At 45.4% G+C, this 18204-nt stretch overlaps 3 protein-coding genes across 5 annotated transcripts; 1 reads left to right on the forward strand and 2 right to left on the reverse strand.

Moving 5' to 3' along the window:
* Nucleotides 1–220: 220 nt before the first annotated feature.
* Nucleotides 221–3668, reverse strand: LOC101754085 (B3 domain-containing protein Os03g0619600). The gene is made up of 8 exons (XM_022823541.1): nt 3531–3668; nt 3291–3438; nt 2337–2775; nt 2044–2255; nt 1433–1802; nt 1261–1356; nt 950–1182; nt 221–668 (listed from the first exon to the last, which is right to left on the reverse strand). The coding sequence occupies exons 2-8, from the start codon at nt 3429–3431 to the stop codon at nt 417–419; spliced, it is 1743 nt and encodes a 580-aa protein (XP_022679276.1). The 5' UTR covers nt 3432–3438; nt 3531–3668; the 3' UTR covers nt 221–416.
* A 1731-nt stretch (nt 3669–5399) lies between these two features.
* On the reverse strand, nt 5400–10630 carry LOC101786962 (B3 domain-containing protein Os03g0619600). 3 transcript variants are annotated; one of them, XM_004982365.3, is made up of 9 exons: nt 10340–10630; nt 9832–10003; nt 9486–9673; nt 9144–9280; nt 7797–8244; nt 7506–7714; nt 6894–7254; nt 6626–6819; nt 5400–5889 (listed from the first exon to the last, which is right to left on the reverse strand). In XM_004982365.3, the coding sequence occupies exons 4-9, from the start codon at nt 9273–9275 to the stop codon at nt 5635–5637; spliced, it is 1599 nt and encodes a 532-aa protein (XP_004982422.1). In that variant the 5' UTR covers nt 9276–9280; nt 9486–9673; nt 9832–10003; nt 10340–10630; the 3' UTR covers nt 5400–5634. The 3 variants fall into 3 exon arrangements, with proteins under 3 accessions (XP_004982422.1, XP_012698169.1, XP_004982421.1); XM_012842715.2 differs by having other exon boundaries at nt 9486–9683; XM_004982364.3 differs by having other exon boundaries at nt 9486–10003.
* A 3740-nt stretch (nt 10631–14370) lies between these two features.
* On the forward strand, nt 14371–15716 carry LOC101754483 (dof zinc finger protein DOF1.6). The gene has a single exon (XM_012842609.2). It carries the CDS (start codon nt 14463–14465, stop codon nt 15402–15404), a length of 942 nt encoding a protein of 313 aa, XP_012698063.1. The 5' UTR covers nt 14371–14462; the 3' UTR covers nt 15405–15716.
* The last annotated feature ends 2488 nt before the right edge of the window (nt 15717–18204 follow it).

Consider the following 18204-nt stretch of genomic DNA (forward strand, 5'->3'; position numbering starts at 1 on the left):
TTCTAAACGAAAGCAGGTGAATAGTCTGACATTCAGACAAAACAAAAGTCATGTCCACATCAACAAACCAGGTTAAGATGACAGGAACAGAACCTGATAAAAGATCAGAAAACAAGCTCATGTGAACTCGGGCTCAGCTACGAGTTTGTTTCTTCCATGCAAATGCAATTTAGTTTTAAGACGTTAGAAGTCATACTGGTAGTCGAAATGAAATGGGATCTGTAACTGATTAAACTAGTTAGATTATACAACTATTTATTAAGGGCCAGTTTCCTAAGTCTCAGGATGGCCATCAGAGAATTAGGCAGACAAACTGAATTCTGACCTCTTCCGGCACGGTTAATTTCAGAGTACAAAACAAGCAAAATAGCCAACAGAAATAACAGGGGCGCCATTTCCTTCTACTTCAATTCAAGCTAAAACTGCTCCCTGGAGATAATTTGGACCTCCATGGTAAGCTCTCTCTCATTCTTCTTCAGTTCAAAGAGACAGATGTCACCAACTCGCAGACTGTTATCACGAACAAATTCGGGCCAACCTACCCTCAGAAACAACCTGTGGCCATTACGAATCTCCATTTTCGTATTCCATATCTTCGCGTTGCACTGGAGCACCATGGTTTGCTCTCTAACCGGAAGATGTGCAGCGGCGTACTGTGTACCAAATTCCTGATATGTTACAGATTGGTGGTTAGAAACACATCATATGAGTTAATGACAAACTGACATTGTCGAAGCAAACTGATTTCTAGAGTTTATATTCTTCGATGCCATAGAACCTCTTTTCAGGGTGCATATCATATGGCATTTCTGTGACATAGTTGCAACTTGCAAATAGTTAACAGTTGACATTAGGTCCAGGAAAAAAACATGTCCACTTCAACGCACCAAATTAAAGATGACAAGAACCACAATCTGAAGAATACGAAATAAATAAGAATGAAACTTACTAGCATCTTATTATGAGTGACATCAACGCTGGTCCTCTTCATTATTACTACGTAGATGGGAACTTCGGATTGGATGGCTCGCACTTTCGCTTCAACGATCTTCTTTTGAGATTTAGATAGGCAGCTCATGGCTGGTAGAATGTAGGGAGGGTCAGAAGGACCTCCAGAGTCATTGCTGTTCAGGGAAGCCTCAGAAAATTCTTTCATGCTACTCTCCGAGGAAACATGTTCTCCTGCAAATAGTTTTTCGAAAATAAGAAATGGATGGTCCAAGAAGCTACAGATTGTTGTTGTGTGTTCATCTTTGGTACCATCTGTCAACTCCTCAGAAGGACCTCCAGAGTCATTGCTGTTCAGGGATCCATCAGAAACTTCTTTCATGCTACTCTCAGAGGAAACATGTTCTCCTGCAAATAGTTTTTCAAACATTAGGAAGGAATGATCTAAAATGCTACAGATTGTTGTCTTGTTCATCGGTGATACCATCTGTCGACTCCTCCTTAATATGAACTACAGAAGTCATCTCCGCACTTGATCTATCATGGAATGGGCCAACCCTTGGGAAGCCAACAGTTCCGCTTCCACCCCTTGGACAAGTGTCTGTTGCACGAAGTAGATAGACCGTCAACATGAACTTTCTCCCACTCTTTGCTGGTAGGAGGAGGCATATATCCCCTTCCTGCACATGATTGTCACGCACAAAGTCTAACCACTGCCCTCTAAGCATGTACACTCTTCTGTCGTTTCTTATGTAGAATCTGGGATGCCACTTCTTGCTTTTGCCTGGCCTCTGAAGTGTGAGAAATGTGGTTTCGTGTGGAAAATGTGCCAATGCATATTCCTTAGAAATAACCTGATTACAGATGGAACATGATTAGATGTTGTCGACAAACCATCAAGAATACTAAACAAAATAATTTGGATCATCAATCATAATAAAAGAAGATCATTTATCTACAAAAATGTTCGGAAGGTTCATGATGACTGGAAAATAGCTCCTTATGATATCGGCAAGATTTACATCAACTATCAAGAAAATTTTAAAGTTGAGAGAAGTGCATGGCCCAGCAGCCAGCAGAGACTCGTGAACTTACCAAGTAGGCGCCCGAGGTTTGGACATTGCTCTTCCGCATGATTGATACAAAAACAGTGACTTCAGGTTTGATTTTTTGGATAAGTGCAATTACTTTCCCCTTTTGTGCTTCAGATAGATACCTTCTACATGATAAAACATAACCATCCCTGGGGGGTGTCTGAAGATCATCACCAGACTCAAAAGATTTGTTTCTAGAAGGAGTGTCTTCTCCTGCACAAAATTTCACAGGAAAACTATCAGTATAAGTAACATAAAATTCAAGGCAAAAATGCACCTAATTAACAGTATAACCTGACTCCTCAAAGGACGAGGATGTTGCAGCCATTCTCCGACGGTGACTGGAGCTACTCCTCCCACACCTCGCAAATCTTTCACTTTCAGATGATTCTGTGGTTTCATGGCAAGAGCTGCTTGAAATGTCAACTGAATCCAAACTCCGTTCTTGAATACTTGGTGTGTTTCTGACGCCAGCACAAGGAAAAACTTTCTCACAACCATCAGAACCAAGGATCAGAACCTCAAACCGAGATTTCTCAATATGATGAAAGAGCAGGAAGTCATTCTCTTGGACGCGATTGGCATCAACAAATGCCTCCCATCCACGCTGAAGCACCGTCTTATTATAGCGCTCTTTGACTTCAACATCATACAGCCCGCCATTAGGGGATTCCAAGTTGATTATTCTTGACAACTTTCCTGCAAAACGCTTCACAAACCTGTTTGGTATGATCTGTAATAGCAACAGCGAAAGGTTTTGATGTAAATAGAGCAACCCCTGTAATGGCCAGAGTAACAGAAAATATATGGTGTGATGCAAGATGTATTTTCTATGGTCAGGAATGCATTTGCAGATGGAGACTACGCAATTAACTAGCAGCTATGATGCCATAATACACTCGTGTTTTCATGTACAGAGTTCACGATAGCAAAGAACAGGAGCAGAGCAATGTCAACAGTATCATTCGGAAGCTGGTGTGAGTAAATTAGTTTTGTCGGGGAAACAGCTTGGGAGCTGCACTAGACTTACTTACAGAATCAAATGAGCAGTTTGGGCTAACTCGAATCAAGTTTACTTGACAAATCTTTGCCATTTGCATTCTGTTCAGTTAAAAGCTCTGGCTAGCTCGAATCAAGTTTATCAAAAGTACAAAGCAAGTATTGACTTACTGCTTCCAATGAATCGATCATGTAAAACGAAACGAAGAAGACAATATATGTAGGAACACTGCAAGATTTCAAACTTACCATTCTATGTCTAGAATTAGCATCCACACGCCTGAAGAAATAGCTCATAGGTTGATTCTTCCCCTCCAAATGGTCCAGGTATCTTCTGCAACACTTGCAGGGTTTCTTCATTCGGGAACCACCACTTCTAGTTCTAGCCATGACACAACTACCATGCAAACGGTGAAACAGATGAGAAAACGTCAAGAAATGAAAAGCTTTTTGTACTGCTCAAAAGAAAGGGGAGATGCGTGCCCTTACTTGGCTGAGAAGCTCCACCAGGAAGTGAGGATGCAGAGAAGAACCTCAAAGCTACTACTGTTGGAGTAGTGCAGCAGATGAGAAGCCGTCAAGAAATGCAACGTTTTGCAAAGAAAGCTTTGCCCTTCATCAAAGTCACTCCTTGCCTGCAGCACTGAATACTAGTGAGCCCAACGTCGGAAGCACGCACTTCTAGAAAGTGTATTCAGTGCAGGAGTTATATCCACCAAACAAACTACGGATGGCTATTGATGCAGAACGGGCCGGAAGGGTGGAAAACAAATTAAAAATCAGACCCGTATCCTCATGTGAACTCGGCGGCCCAGACTAGAGAGGAAGAGAGCACTGACGCTACAGGATACACAACTAGGTTGAAATTATGGCGCAGGCTTAGATGTGACCCATCAGGACTGACATTGTCAAGTGCCTTTTTCTTTTTTTTTTGAGGACTCAAAATTTAATTGTTGATTAGGGGTGTACAGATATTCGGATGCTAATTAGGAGGATTAAATCTGAGCTAATTATAAAACTAATTGCAGAACCCTGTGCTAATTCGCGAGACGAATCTATTAAGCCTAATTAATCCATCATTAGCAATGGTTACTGTAGCACCACATTGTCAAATCATGAACTAATTAGGCTTAATAGATTCGTCTCGCGAATTAGACTCCATCTATGCAATTAAATTTGTAATTAGCCTATATTTAATACTTCTAATTAGCATCCCAAATATCCGATATGACATGTGCTAAATTTTAGTAGGGTGTATCCAAACACCCCCTTGAGAGCAGAATGCATGCATAGATCAGGGTAAAGCTCCCTCGTTGAGCGTTTCGAAGTGCCGTGAGCACAGGACACAAGTCAGTGTGTGTGCATTTTCCTTGGGAGTTCCTTCGAAGTGCCATGATTCCTATGGTCCCTTGATTTTCTGTGACATGATGGTCATCATGTGCTTAATATCAGTTATCGGCATGAATATTTCAATTTTTCAAGCCCACTAGTATTATTTCAAAACCTTTTCATGTTCCACAAAAGGTTATCACTTATCAGTTTCCTTCTGCAAATGCATTAGTGGGCCTGAGGTAGAGGTGATCTTATCACCATTAACATTGACAGGGTTTCTGCTGCAACTTTTCTACGTTCATCGAGCTGGACCGAGGTAAAAAGGGACTGACACTAAGTTTGGAAGCGTAACCACAGAAAGATAGGATCAATCAGCCCTCCAAAGTCAAATCTGGCGAGGCCTTCAGCTTCTTCTTCTTTTTAGTAGTAGTAATGGACTATATTAAATCATAAGCAGCTTACAGATGTGGGAATGAGTTGTTCCCACTCAAGTTGTTGCAATGCTATTGCACTGGGCAAGGAGTAGCATGACTAATTCTAATTGCTTGAAAGGAAATGAGCATGGCCGATGTGCAGGGAATGAACACGAAAGAAAATAAAAATCACAAGAGATTTGAAGTCGCCGTGCTAATGATCCTCTCTTCTAGGAACTGTCCTAGGCCCTTTAAAAAAAAGAAAAAATGAGCTGTCCTAGGCTTAATTGGTGCACCACCTAGATTTGACTCTTCTTATAATCGAGTTTAAATGCTTATTTTTTTTCAATTAATGAAAAATTGCTTAGCTCCTGCTTAGGTTGGTTCTCGTGTTTTTATCATCTGCTGAGACTGGTCCGGTATATTTTGGATACTTCTTCATCAATGGAAAGAGGGCAAGAGCTATTAAGTTATCGTCCCCGCATCTCGCATTACTTTTCCAAACTGTAAAGCAAGAATAGTTTTTCTAAGTTCATTTTACTCCCATAAATTTGAACAACATGCAAAGGACATCCAGCATTCTGCTAAATGTAAGTAAGCACACAAGTCTTAATTAGCACAAGCTGGTGTAATACTAGCGAGCAAAAGACGTTGCATTTGTCAACCTGACAAACAGTTCATCTACACAATAACACGAAGCAATCACCAAAGAAAGACAAACACCGAAATTACTAAGCCTCTAAGGATGGATAGTGCATCGCCATAAGAGAGTTGGTGGCCTGGCCATACCAAATGGACCAATTCCAGACTACAAAACAAGCAGAAACAACAGGAGGTACAACATTTTGCTAAAACTGCTCCCTGGAGATGATATGGACCTTCATGGTAAGCTCTTCTTCAGTCTTCTTGAGTTCGAACAAACAGATATCACCGACTCTCAGACCATTATCACGAGCAAATGTGGACCAACCTCCTACAAGAAACCACCTTCTCCTTCCACCGTGAATCACCATTTTGGTCGTCCATATCTTCTTCATGCACTGGAGCAGCACAGTTTGCCCTCTATGTGGAAGTTGTGAGGTCGCGAATTGTTTTCCTAATTCCTGATAAATTTTACAGGCAGAACGTTAGAAACATTTACAGTTAAAAGGTTGACTAGCTTAGCTATTGAAACAAACAAATTTCTAGGATTTACATTGGCACACACTATATACTTGATTTTTTTCTCGAACACGCAAGAGAACTGCGTATCATTGTATTAATAGAAGAAGAAATGAGACCCTCCCCCCCCTCCCCCCCCACACACACACGATAGAGAGACTTAATCGCCTTTTGCAGAAAAGAGCGATCCGAGACCTGGGACATCAGCCTAACAACATCCCTAACCGAAGGAAAGGCCCTTAGCTCCTGCCATAGCCCACAGCTGGGCTTCATCCCTGGCTTGGCTCAAGGTATAGTAGTACCAACGCTTGGAGCAGTTCCATTAAAGACGCAGTCATTGCGGTGCTTCCAGATGCACCAAGCGCCAAGAATGATATACTTGATCATTTCAGAGGAATCATGATATTTCTGTGATGCAATAGCAGATAGTTTGCTGATCTGAAAGTGGGTGATTATATTGTGGCATTCATATTTCATATGATAGAAGTCTGCCTACTTTAATAAGCTAAAGGTTTATGATAGTTTGCTGATCTGAAAGTGGGTGATTATATTGTGGCATTCATATTTCATATGACAGAAGTCTGCCTACTTTAATAAGCTAAAAGTTTAAGATGACAGCGAACATAATAGATAACAAATATATAATGTTATAGGATCAAACTAAGAAAGATAACTTACTATCAAGCGGTAACGACGAGTGACATCAACATTTATCTTCTTCATGATTGCCACAAAAATTGGGACTTCAGATTGGATGGCTCCCACCATCTCTTCAACAATCTTCTTTTGTGATTGAGATAGACAACTCTTGGATGATACAATGTAGGGAGCCTCAGAAGGACCACCAGAGTTGCTCTCGGAAACATTGTATGCTGCAGAAAATGTTAGGCCATAAGAAAGGAATAATCTCTATAGTGCTACAGATTCTTATGTTTTTCTATGATACCATCGGTTGATTCTTCCTTAATATGAACCACTGAAGCCATCTTTGTGCTTGATCTACCATTGCATGACCCAACCTTTTGAAAAGCTGCTCCACCCCTGGAATAAGTTGCTGTTGCGCGAAGTAGATAGACTGTAAATGTGAATCTTCTCCCACCCTTTGCCGGTAAAAAGAGGCAGATATCTTCCTTCTGCACATGATTGTCACGGACAAAGTCTAACCACTGCCCACTGAGCATGAACATACGTTTATCTTTCCTTTCGTGGAATCTGGGGTGCCACTTCTTGCTCTTGCCTGGCCTCTGAAGTGTAACATTTGTTCTTTCATGCAGGCAATGAGAAAATGCATATTCCTTAGGAATTGCCTGATTATAGATGGAACATGATGTGAGGCTCTTAACAGAACCAAGTACAATAAAGAAGGCATTTCAGTCCTCAAGCAAAGAAAACGGTAGTTATTTGTCCCTAAGTGTTAGAAGGGTCGTGAGAATTTGAAAAGGGATGAGCTTACCTTATTATAATATTGGGAACGTAAATGTAAAGCATTATTTATCAAAGAAATCTCATACTGATAGAAATGAGTTGCCTTTTCAACAGGAAAGGGTAGTTATATTACCAGATAAGGACCTGGTTGCTCAATATGGCACTTCCTCATGACTGCTACATAAACAGTACTTTCAGGTTGAATTTCCTGTATAAGTGCAATTACTCTCTCCTCTTGTGCTTCGGACAGGTAACTTCCACGTGATAAAACATAATCCGGCCCTGGGTTGGTCTGAAGATCATCCGTCTCAAAGGATTTGTTTTCAGATAAATTGTATTCTCCTGTACAATATTACACGACAAACTGCAGGAATAAGTGGATTTAAAATTCGAGAAAATTATGCAACTGAATTAACAGTATAACCTGAGCTCTCAGACGATGAGGATGTTGCATCCATCTTTGCAGTTTTCCCACAATGACTAGAGCCACCCTTTTCACATCTAACAAGTCTTTCACTTGCTGATGATTCCGAGGTATCATGACAAGAGCTGCTTGAAATATAAAGAGAATCTACTGTGTTTTCTTGTAAACTTCGGTTGTTTTTTATGCCAGCACAGGAAAACACTTTCTCACAGCCATCAGCATCGAAGATCAGAACCTCAAAAAGTGAGTTCTCGATGTGTCGGAACAGCAAGAAATTGTTCTCTTCTATACGATGGGCATCAACAAAATCCCCCCATCCATGTCGGAGTATTACCTTATTAAAGCGCTCAGTAACTTCAACATCATATAGATTACCGTTAGGGGACTCTAACTTGATGGTTCCTGACAACTTTCCAGCGAAATGCTTCAGAAATCTGTTTGGCATGACCTATAGTAACAATTGCAAGAATATTGATGTAAACAGCACAATTCAGAGTAACAAAGTGAAATAGCAGGCACAACACCAGAGAGCATATACTGTCATGCACAAAATCGACAGAAGTAAAGATTGGTTGTGAAACAAAGCTATGTCAGAAGCTAATATGAATAAATTAGTTTTGTCAAAAAATAAGCTGGGGCGTGGCCACACTGACTTATCAAAAGTCTAAAACCATTTGGCACAACAATCAATAACAAGCTTTATATAATATTCTGACTGACAGGATTTACCAACCATTGGAGATTTGTAAGGCTAAATAAATTTTGATGAGAAATCATGTGCGTGGGATTGATGCAGATGGTATTTACTTTATTTAGCAGTGATCAACAGTATGCTCTAGAAGACTCAGATACAGGAAACATACTAAGTCTCTGGCAAGTTGAAGCTGATCCTAATGCAGGGTGACATACAAGCCTCTGCTACTGTTTTAAGATTGTACATGTCACAGAAACACTGAAGTCATTTATGAATCTTGGAAATCTGCATCATCTTCAGTTAGCACTAGCAGTTCTGGCTAGCTCGAATCAAGTTTACCAAAGTACTAAAGATCTAAAGCAAAGTATGTGCAAGAAGACTCATACATGAAAAGCACTAAATCTCAGGCAAGTTGAAGCTGATCGTGATGTAGGGCGACATACAAGCCTACTCTGCTATTGTTTTAAGCTTCTCATATCACAGGCAAGTTGAAGGAATATAAAGTTCTGGCTATAGCTCGAATCAAGTATACCAAAGTACTAAAGGTTTAGAGCCATTATATCCACTTATTAATTCCAACAAAGGAATCATGTCAAACAAAAAGGGAAAAACAATGCATGTTGGAAAACAAGCAAGATATCAAACTGGCTTACCATGCTATGCTTAAAATTGGCAGTCATATGCCTGAGGAAGCAGCTCATATTTTGATTCTTTCCAGCTAAGTGGTCCAAGTATCTTTTGCAACAATCACAAGGTTTCTTTCGGGAACCACCATTTCTAGCCATGACAACTGAAATTTGCATTTTACACGATAACTCAGATGGCATATTCATTCTTCAATAAAAAAGGAAACAATGTTGTGTTGTACAGAAGAGCATTGTATAGCCATAAAATCAACTAAAACTACCATGCAAAGTTGCAAACAGCCGAATAACAGCTCCTGGCTCTAATACTTTCATTTCTTGCTACTCAAAAGAAAGGGTAGATGGGCTTACCTTCTTCACGAAGCTCAACCAGAAAACGGTGATGTGGAAAGAAAGCTGGAAGCTAGGTACATATAGAGACACCAGTGACGCATTCATCACTGCATGACCAGTAAACAGAAGTGATGGATGGGTGAAGTCGGCGCAAGCATCTTTTCCAATCAAGGCATCCACCAAATGCAGAGGCAATCATATCTCTTCTGAAAGGAGCTTCATGGAATGACAGTTCAGTATACTCTAGGCAAAGAAGTCTAAAATTCGGATATTCACCCAAAGATGAAAGGGAATCTGCAGAAGCTGTCATGACTAGCAAATCAAGTACAGAAGAGATTCCCCAGTACTCTAGTCTGAAGTGTACCTGCATCAAGATCCCTTCTTCAGAGTTGGGATCGGTCCTTGCAAACATGATACTTTACTGACCATTATATGGAGAGAAGAAAATAAAGGTGCTTAATGCTGATGCCAACTCAGCCACCAGTCTCCAGAGCGACACTGACGTTTCAGGTTCTTTTGGGAGATTCCCTGGGCGTCTGAAATTATGCAGGTTGCAGATGCGTCAGATAAGACTCATAGCCAGTGCCTTCTCCTTGGGACATGGTGAAATGTATCGAAGTTCTACAGAAAATGTGAACTTATATACACACGATGGAATGTGTTTATTGAAGTATTCCCGTATAAGCAAACAAACCAGGAAGCTTAGAAAATGAATTTCATTCTGCAATGAAAATGATTTTATCACCATGGACAGCCTGAACGATACAACTCCGATTTGCTCCTGGACTGCCCATTTCCGCCCAACCCACAAGTATCGCCGTCGGCGAGAAGCGAAGGGAGTCGGATCAAAAACAGATGGGGCAAGCTCGGACCTGGATTCCGTCGGCAGCGAGCCTTCAGGTGGCACGCGCACAAGGAGAGCTGGTGCCCTCTGCCCTGCACTCTCCGAGCAGGGCAACGCCGAGCGGTCTCGGCTTCTCCCCACGATGCCGCTTCCTCCAGTCAAGTCATCGCCTCCTCCACGTCCGCGCTGTCTCTCTCCGCGGAAGCCCCGGCGAGCATACCGCCGAGGCGGGGGCGGCGGAGGGCAGGGGAAGCCAGCGCGCCCGGGTTCGGAGCAAACGGCTAATTTTGCCTTGACCATACCCTTCGGGACTAGGATGAGTTGGATCAACATAACGTCCCCCGGTTTGGAGAAATTTCCTGATTTAAAAACTTGCATATGAAATCCATGTAAATATTCTTGCAATTTAAACGGACGCTGAAGTTCTCAAAGCGAGTCCATAGAACAATTGAACTGAACACAAATGCTTATAATGGTTAAAAGGGAACAATTAATTGTTAAGTTTTCCGGTGGATCCGTAAACTCCGAATTTTGAGAAATTTCAGTTTCTTGTTTAAGACGTACTCAAAGCAGGAGGAAACATAGTTGAAGATTAATCAGAAGGAATCATAAAATATGAAAAGGAGAGATGAAAGGAAGAAGAAGCAAGGATGGATGGCACGCGCTCGCTGATGCTGATGGGTCGGTCTCGTCGTGGGGCCCCTTGCGTGCCAGTTTAGGCCCAGCCCATTTGAACCAAATACTCCAGCAGGGGGCCTCGTCGTGGGCCCTTGCGTGCAAGTTTAGGCTCAGACTATTTTGAACCAAATAAGCCACTCCCGACCCATCAGGAGGAGCGCAGGGGGCTCGTCGTGGCCCATTTGACTATTAAGCCGACGTAAGGCTTACGCTCGCCAGTCAAAGTGCATGCATGTGGGCCGGTGTGCAACTATACAATTATTATGATGCTAACCTGACATGTTGTTGACCATACAAATGATTGCTAAAGTAACGGATGAAATGCTTGTGGCACCTGTTTTTCATGCAGCAGGCATCTGAATATCTGGTATTGGATCCAAGCACCTGCTACGGAGGCCAAATAAATCTTTCAGCTAAATTTTAATACTAGGTTGGAAAAGGACAATTCGTAATAAAAAAAATATATTCACGCGAGTTGGAGAGGAACCTGTTCGATTCAGTTTATAAGTCGGCTGAAAAGCTGAAACGGCTGATTTGTTGTGAGAGAAAAATACTGTTTGGTAGCTGATAAGCCGGCTGAATAAGCTGAAGCGAACATGTCTTATCGGGAACGCAAAAAGATACGGCTATACGGGCAGACGGAAAATGATTGTGTGTAAGCGGCTGAGCCTGGGCGCCTGGCCATCTCCGGCTTGCCGAGCGGCCGTCGGCAGGTCGTCGTGCCACGCCACGCCTCTCCAGTTCCGCCGTCCAACGTCGGTCTCCGGTCGAATAATCCTGCCTCGCATCGCATGCGAGAAGAAAGCCATAGCGCGTGCCGGCGGGCCGGGCGGGCATATTGGCGCAGCCCAGGCGGGTCCAAGCGCAAGGCGCCAAGGGCGGCTAGCACCCGTAGCTAGCGTAGCCGCAGCTACGTGCCGACCGGTCGGCGTTGCCATGCAAAAGGAGGGGGCCATCGCCATGCCGCCATGGCCATCCCATCCCTTCCCGTGCATGGCGTTGGAATGCTAGCCGCCTTGTCAGGCAGCAGCTGCTCCTGCTCAGGCGTGAATGCGTGATCGATCGAGATGATGACCGAATTGGCGCCTACAGTGTACGTAGTGCGCTAGCCGATAGGCTGCTGTTGGCTGCCATGCATGCATCGGGGACGGCGCCGGCCGGCCCGGCGGGCGCGTATGCCGGCCTTGTCACGGCGCGGCGTGGCGCGGGACAGGAGCGAAGCGAGGGCCCGGCCGGGTAGGCGGTAGGCCGCCACGCCAGAATCCAGATGTGACCGGGCGCGTCAAAGGCTGCGGCGGCTCATGTTTCTGCCCGGGCCTCTCCTTGCTGGTCCTCCTGGCTCCTGCTGCCTCCTGCGGGTCCCGTCTCAAGGTGGGAGAAGAGGCCATGCTCGGTCGTGGTCGTTGGTCCGGGGTGCATGGCGGTGACAGCAACGCGTCGGCTGAATCGTCCGGCGGTCTTCCATCGCCTGCGATGCAGCATGGGGTCGGTCAAGGACCCAAGGACACACAGGGCGAGTAGGGATCGATCGGTATCTGGATAGGTGTCTGTTTGCCGGCCGGCCGGGCGCCGCCTCGGTTGCAGCACCCTTCAGGCTCGTCTCTTCTCGTTACGTCGTCCGTCATCGCCCGCTGTGCCTGGAGGACGGACTAGTACCATACGATTCACATGCACCTACAGGTAATAGTCTGTCCTATGTACTGAGTAGTGCTGAGTAACATTACAAAGAACCTGGCCAGGACGCATATAGAAACCGAATCCCATGGTGGCTCATTATGGGTGCTGGGTTCCTTTGCTTATTTTTACCACGTGTCATATCGAATATTTAGATACTAATTAGAAATATTAAACGTAGACTATTTACAAAACTCATTATATAAGTGGAGGCTAAACGGCGAGATGAATCTATTAAGCTTAATTAATCCATCGTTAGCAAATGTTTACTGTAGCAACACATTGTCAAATCATGGACTAATTAGGCTTAATAGATTCGTCTCGTCGTTTAGCCTCCACTTGTATAATGGGTTTTGTAAATAATCTACATTTAATACTCCTAATTAGTATCTAAATATTCGATGTGACGGGTGCTAAAAATAAGCAAGAGTAACCAAACCCGGGCTATGTTCTTTCGTCGTCTCTATGACCTTGATTGGTTGAGATACAACCGTGAACGATGAACCACATCCATTCTTGTTCTTCGAACCATTCGTCAAAGTACAACACCCTCTTGCACTAGGCGGGGTACTATTACGAAGACTGAAAACTTGTAATGTGCCTGTTGGGTCTCATCTGATGAAACTCCTCTCTCATCTGATGAAATTTTTTCTCATAATAACCTTACTAAGTCAGCAATTTTGCTGACGTGATAATAAATTTAATGTTTATGAAATTTCTATGGAACCTTATTGAAACTGACCTTAGTTTCAGTTTCAGCCTTGGCCAAGCTTGGTCTTGGTCCAGGGTTCCAACCTCCAAGCAAGCAGCCCCTGGAACCGCCCGCAGCTCCGCTAGCTATCTCCAGCAGCACCTCCCTCACCTCCGACGGACAAGCCCCTGACCCTGAGCCGCCGCCACGAAAGCGTCCGCCGCCGTTGCCATGCCCCTACGATCTCACCTACTGCCCACAACGGACGACGACCAGCCTCCTGCAAATCTGCAATGTGATCGATCCAGCGGCAGGAGGCGCCGCCATTGCCCGGCCTCTTGCCGCGCCGCCACCCCTCTACAAAGGAGCTGAGGTAGGTGAACCCGGCCCGAATTAACCCCACACGGCGCGGCGATCCCGAGCAGCAACTGCTAGACAATCACAAACCGTGACGAGGTACAATCAGCGAATGGAGTCTGTCGACTCAGATTGTTCAGTCAGGCAACTGACATCATCAACACTCCGTTGAACGAACCTACCTAGTGTGTGACTCCTGATCGATGAGTGATGAGTGCAGGCTGCAATAAGAAGAAACGTCACTACTGGACCATAGCGAGCGATAGGACATTCTCCCTGTTGGCATTGTTTTGTTTGATCGGACGGCGCACAATCGATGATGGATAAGACCGTAGGAGTCCACTCAGTTCAGGATTCAGGAGGCGTGATCTCTGCTAGGATAGGTAGCTACTGAGCAGCTAGGATTCCTTGGCTGCGACTGCATGCAAGGGAAAGCTACTGCTCGGCGGTCCGGTGTGGGTGTGGCACCCCCACCAGCCTGAGCCCACTGTCCTGGCTGCGCCCTACGTACTGGACCCGTCAGCCTTCTGTCACCATCCGTACCCATCAGTCTTCTTCAATCTCTGTCCCTGTCCGCAGCCACCAGCAACTAGCAGCAGCATGCACGCGCGTATATATACCACCATTGGGCCGGCGTCCCGGAACAGCAAGAGTCAAGAAGCACAAGCACAAACGCACAGCGACCATCTGATAGGATCGTCCTCGTCCCCCAGTGGCCCAGTGCACCAGCTTCTCCAGCGGCAGGCATCCAATGGCGGGCCAAGTGATGGAGGCTCACGCTCATCATCAGGCGCGGCTGCAGCCTCCGGCAGTGCCGCCGTTCGCGCCGCTGCCGCCCAGCTGCAAGAACGACGTCCACCATTTCCCGGCCGCGATGGCCACGCCCGGCTCCAACGCCGCCGCCGCGGCCGACATGGCCGCCTACCTCCAGCAGCTGCAGGACACCGCGGCGGCCGCCGCCGAGGCGAACAAGAGCAGCAGCGGCGGCAATGGCGGCGGCGCGGCGCGCGGGGAGCAGTGCCCCCGGTGCGCGTCGCACGACACCAAGTTCTGCTATTACAACAACTACAACACGTCGCAGCCGCGGCACTTCTGCCGCGCCTGCCGCCGCTACTGGACATTGGGCGGGTCCCTACGCAACGTCCCCATCGGCGGGTCCACGCGCAAGCGCCCGCGCCTCGCGCATCACCACCATCACCACCAGCAACAGCCGGCGGCGGCCAGGCGCGCCCCGGTCTTCGGCCTCGGCCTCGGCGGCGGTGGCGGCGCGCATCCTCCGATGCCGTCCTCGTCGTCGTCGCAGGCGGGTGGCCTCCTCGGCTCGCTGTTCGCGCTCGGCGCCGCCGCGCCGCTGCTCGACGGCCCCGCGGCGCCGATGCTGGAGGGCCGCGGCGCGGGGTTGTTCGACCTCGGCCTCGGGCTGCCGGTACCAGGCGGGGCCGTGGGCGGCGCTGGCGATGCGGGCGTGCAGATGCAGGGCCTCGGGCTCATCAGGGGAGGCGGCGGTGGCCACGCCGGCGGGGCGTCGTCGGGGCTGTTCTGGCCTGCCGGGCTGCTGGACAGCGACAGCGTGGACACGTGGAAGATGCTCCCCGGCGTCGGAGCGGGTGCAATGTGGCCGGAGTTCTCTGCGGCGGCGGCGCCGGCGCCACAGGCAGGCGGGCTGCTGCACGGCGGCGCGCAGCTCATGTGAGAGTGCACGCGGCCGGCCGTCTTCTCCTTCGTTGGTTCCCCATACAGTATAAGCGCTCTATAGGCATGCAGTGCAGCTCTGCTCGCATGCGTACGTAGTCTGTTAAAAATTTTTGTTCAGGTGCCCTGCGATCCATGTCTTCGTTTGTGTCGTGTCCTCTGTGTCCTGTTGCCCGTGTTAGATGGCTAGAAAGGGCCCTAGTTTGCAGAGCTTTGGTCTCTAGCTAGTAGAGTGTGGTCATCTATATCTCTGTGATAGTCCTAAAGACTAGCGTCTCTTGTATGCATGTGAATGTTAAGCTTTATTATGGTATAAGTGATTTACAGGTCAACAAAATTCTGTTTTTGTTAATCATCTGTACTGTCTCGGATCAACAATTGGCCATCCAATTCCTGAGCGTGCACTCTAGCTAGGAAAAGAATTGATCACTGACTTCTCTGTATCGTTAGCTCATCGATCTGCACGTTTTCCTTCCAGAATTCGTTTCGACATGTATGTGTAAACTGTAAAGGTAGGTGTTTTGCTCTGAAATCCAAGGGTACCAATATCTTGACTTTTTTTTAATACGTGCATAGCACGTTTTTCATTAAGAATAAGAGAATTGCAATGCAACTTCAGGAGAGATCTCAAAGCGCAGGGCTACAAGAACCACCACCTTAGACCAACAACAGAAAAAAGAAAATCATAGCACCACCACCACACTAAACACAACCTAAGACGACTAAAACCTATAGGAAATAAGGACACCAATAACACACGCACATCACCGATTGCCTAACAACCCGGAGCCAGCAGAGGTACAGCGAGAATGTCATGCAGAACGATACCTCCAAGGGGGAGCGCCATCACTTGTCTATCCACCGAGGAGCAGACCAAGTCTTTACCTGGCAAAACCAAATGGATTTGGTGGCCGCAACAACGCCCCTAGTGAGGTGCTCTAAGGAACGTAACGTTGTCGGCACCGACGAATGCCGAGTAAAGCTTTCGCTAAGGCCCCAAAACCAACTCCACGCAACCGACCGCCAGGCCTGGATGAGAACCAAATCGATAGGATGGCAGCGAGCGATCCACGGCGACGACGATGGGGAACATCCGTAGGCCAGCGACCGGTATCATGATGACCCAAAGATGACCAGGGGCGACCGCGATGACAAAAAGACGATCAGGGGGGAGAGGGGAGCCGAGGGCCCCAACAACACTCGACGACGATGATTCGGGATGACCCATGGTAGTGGCAGTCGCCGTGGGATGGCGGCAACCCGAAGCACCATGGGGAGGACGAAGACCCATCCTCCCATCCCTGCCAGCGAAGAAGATGGCTAGAGGACACATGACCCACGAGCGACAACCATCGGCAGGAGCCAGTGCCGGTCCTAAGTTTTTAAGGGTCCTCTGGCGAACTCGTCACGAGGGCCCTCTAAACTATATATAAATTTTATAGTATATATAAGCGCTATTTTTTCTTGCAAAAACAAATCTAGTAATATATTTTTAATTCAACATGTTTGATAATTATCGAAGAACAATAAAGACTAAAACTAATAAGATTACCTTAAGGAAGATAGAACTCCATAATATACATTGCTTCTCATAAAAATATAGTTCTTCGGGCATTTCTTGATGCAAAATCATCAAGGACGGTATTGAGATCAATAGTGTCCAAGATATCGCTCTCGATGGTGCACATAGCCAATCCATTTAACCTTTCTTGTGACATAGTTGATCTCAAATAGTTCTTCAACAACTTCAATTTTGAGAAACTTCTTTCTGCCGAAGCTACAGTCACAGGTACAGTTAAGAGGATTCGATAGGCAACTGAAACATTTGGATAGCAATCTGCAGCTATAACAAACTCCAGAATCTCAAGCGCTGACATCAAAGAATCCGGCAAAGTCACTTGTAGCACCTTTAATTCTGAAAAAAAATCATTGATCTCAACATCGGATGAGTTATCCTGAGAAATTTTTTTCACAAAATTCTTGCAGTGCAGCCAAATATCAGCTTCATCCAAAGATTTCAAATTTTTTGAGTTGAACAAGAACCCAAAAATGTTATCAAATTTTTTCATCTCCTCAAATCTACTAGTCAATGAAGCAATTGCAGCATCAATCATAACATTGAAGTACTCTACTCTAAATGAGTCCACAGCAGATCGTTGTATTTCCTCATCTTGGTCATCTTGTTCATAAAATTGTTTCTTTCTCTTTCCTTGACGTTTTGTACGAAATTTTGGCTCTATATCCATTTCAGATGCAATATTTTTTGCTGTATCCATACTAGAAGTGAAACCTTCATCTCTATACTTCTTAAAATATGATATGACACCTTCAATATGTTTGAGAGTATCATCTATACTCACAATTTTAAATTGCAACTTCTTGCTCACCTTATCTATAGAGAATAAAATATCGTGCCAAATAACCAAACCAACTAAAAATTCAATATTCTCTAGTGCACTCACCAAAGATTGACATTCACTAACTGCCATTGGATCATCAGTTGAAGCCTTCTCTAGCACTATTAAAGCTGATCTTATTTGAGGAGTTTGGAATCTGATAGCTTGAACACTTTTTATTCGACTTTCCCAGCGTGTATTAGACCATGACTTAACTGTCAATCCTGGAATATTGTCCACTAAAATCTTCCACCTTTTAGTAGATTTTGCAAACAATGTGTATATATGTTGGATGAGACCAAAAAAGAAATAGCTTGCCTGCAAGATTTAACAAATAGTAAGTTTGAAACTTTTTCCCAAAACATGACATATTATATGAAAACAATGTATAATAGAAATAATAGT

The sequence above is a fragment of the Setaria italica genome, chromosome IX (genome assembly GCF_000263155.2).
Source record: "Setaria italica strain Yugu1 chromosome IX, Setaria_italica_v2.0, whole genome shotgun sequence".
Classification (NCBI taxonomy): domain Eukaryota; kingdom Viridiplantae; phylum Streptophyta; class Magnoliopsida; order Poales; family Poaceae; genus Setaria; species Setaria italica.

Excerpts from the sequence above, each read along its gene's own strand:
- LOC101754085 (XM_022823541.1), bottom strand. The coding sequence starts at position 3,431 with ATGGCTAGAACTAGAAGTGGTGGTTCCCGAATGAAGAAACCCTGCAAG. Across the intron at positions 2,256-2,336 it reads CTCGTCCTTTGAGGAGTCAG|GAGAAGACACTCCTTCTAGA; the intron begins GTTATACTGTTA and ends AATTTTGTGCAG. Across the intron at positions 1,803-2,043 it reads AAACCTCGGGCGCCTACTTG|GTTATTTCTAAGGAATATGC; the intron begins GTAAGTTCACGA and ends ATCTGTAATCAG.
- LOC101754483 (XM_012842609.2), top strand. The coding sequence starts at position 14,463 with ATGGCGGGCCAAGTGATGGAGGCTCACGCTCATCATCAGGCGCGGCTG.
- LOC101786962 (XM_004982365.3), bottom strand. The coding sequence starts at position 9,275 with ATGGCTAGAAATGGTGGTTCCCGAAAGAAACCTTGTGATTGTTGCAAA. Across the intron at positions 8,245-9,143 it reads CCAATTTTAAGCATAGCATG|GTCATGCCAAACAGATTTCT; the intron begins GTAAGCCAGTTT and ends TTGTTACTATAG. Across the intron at positions 7,715-7,796 it reads CTCATCGTCTGAGAGCTCAG|GAGAATACAATTTATCTGAA; the intron begins GTTATACTGTTA and ends AATATTGTACAG.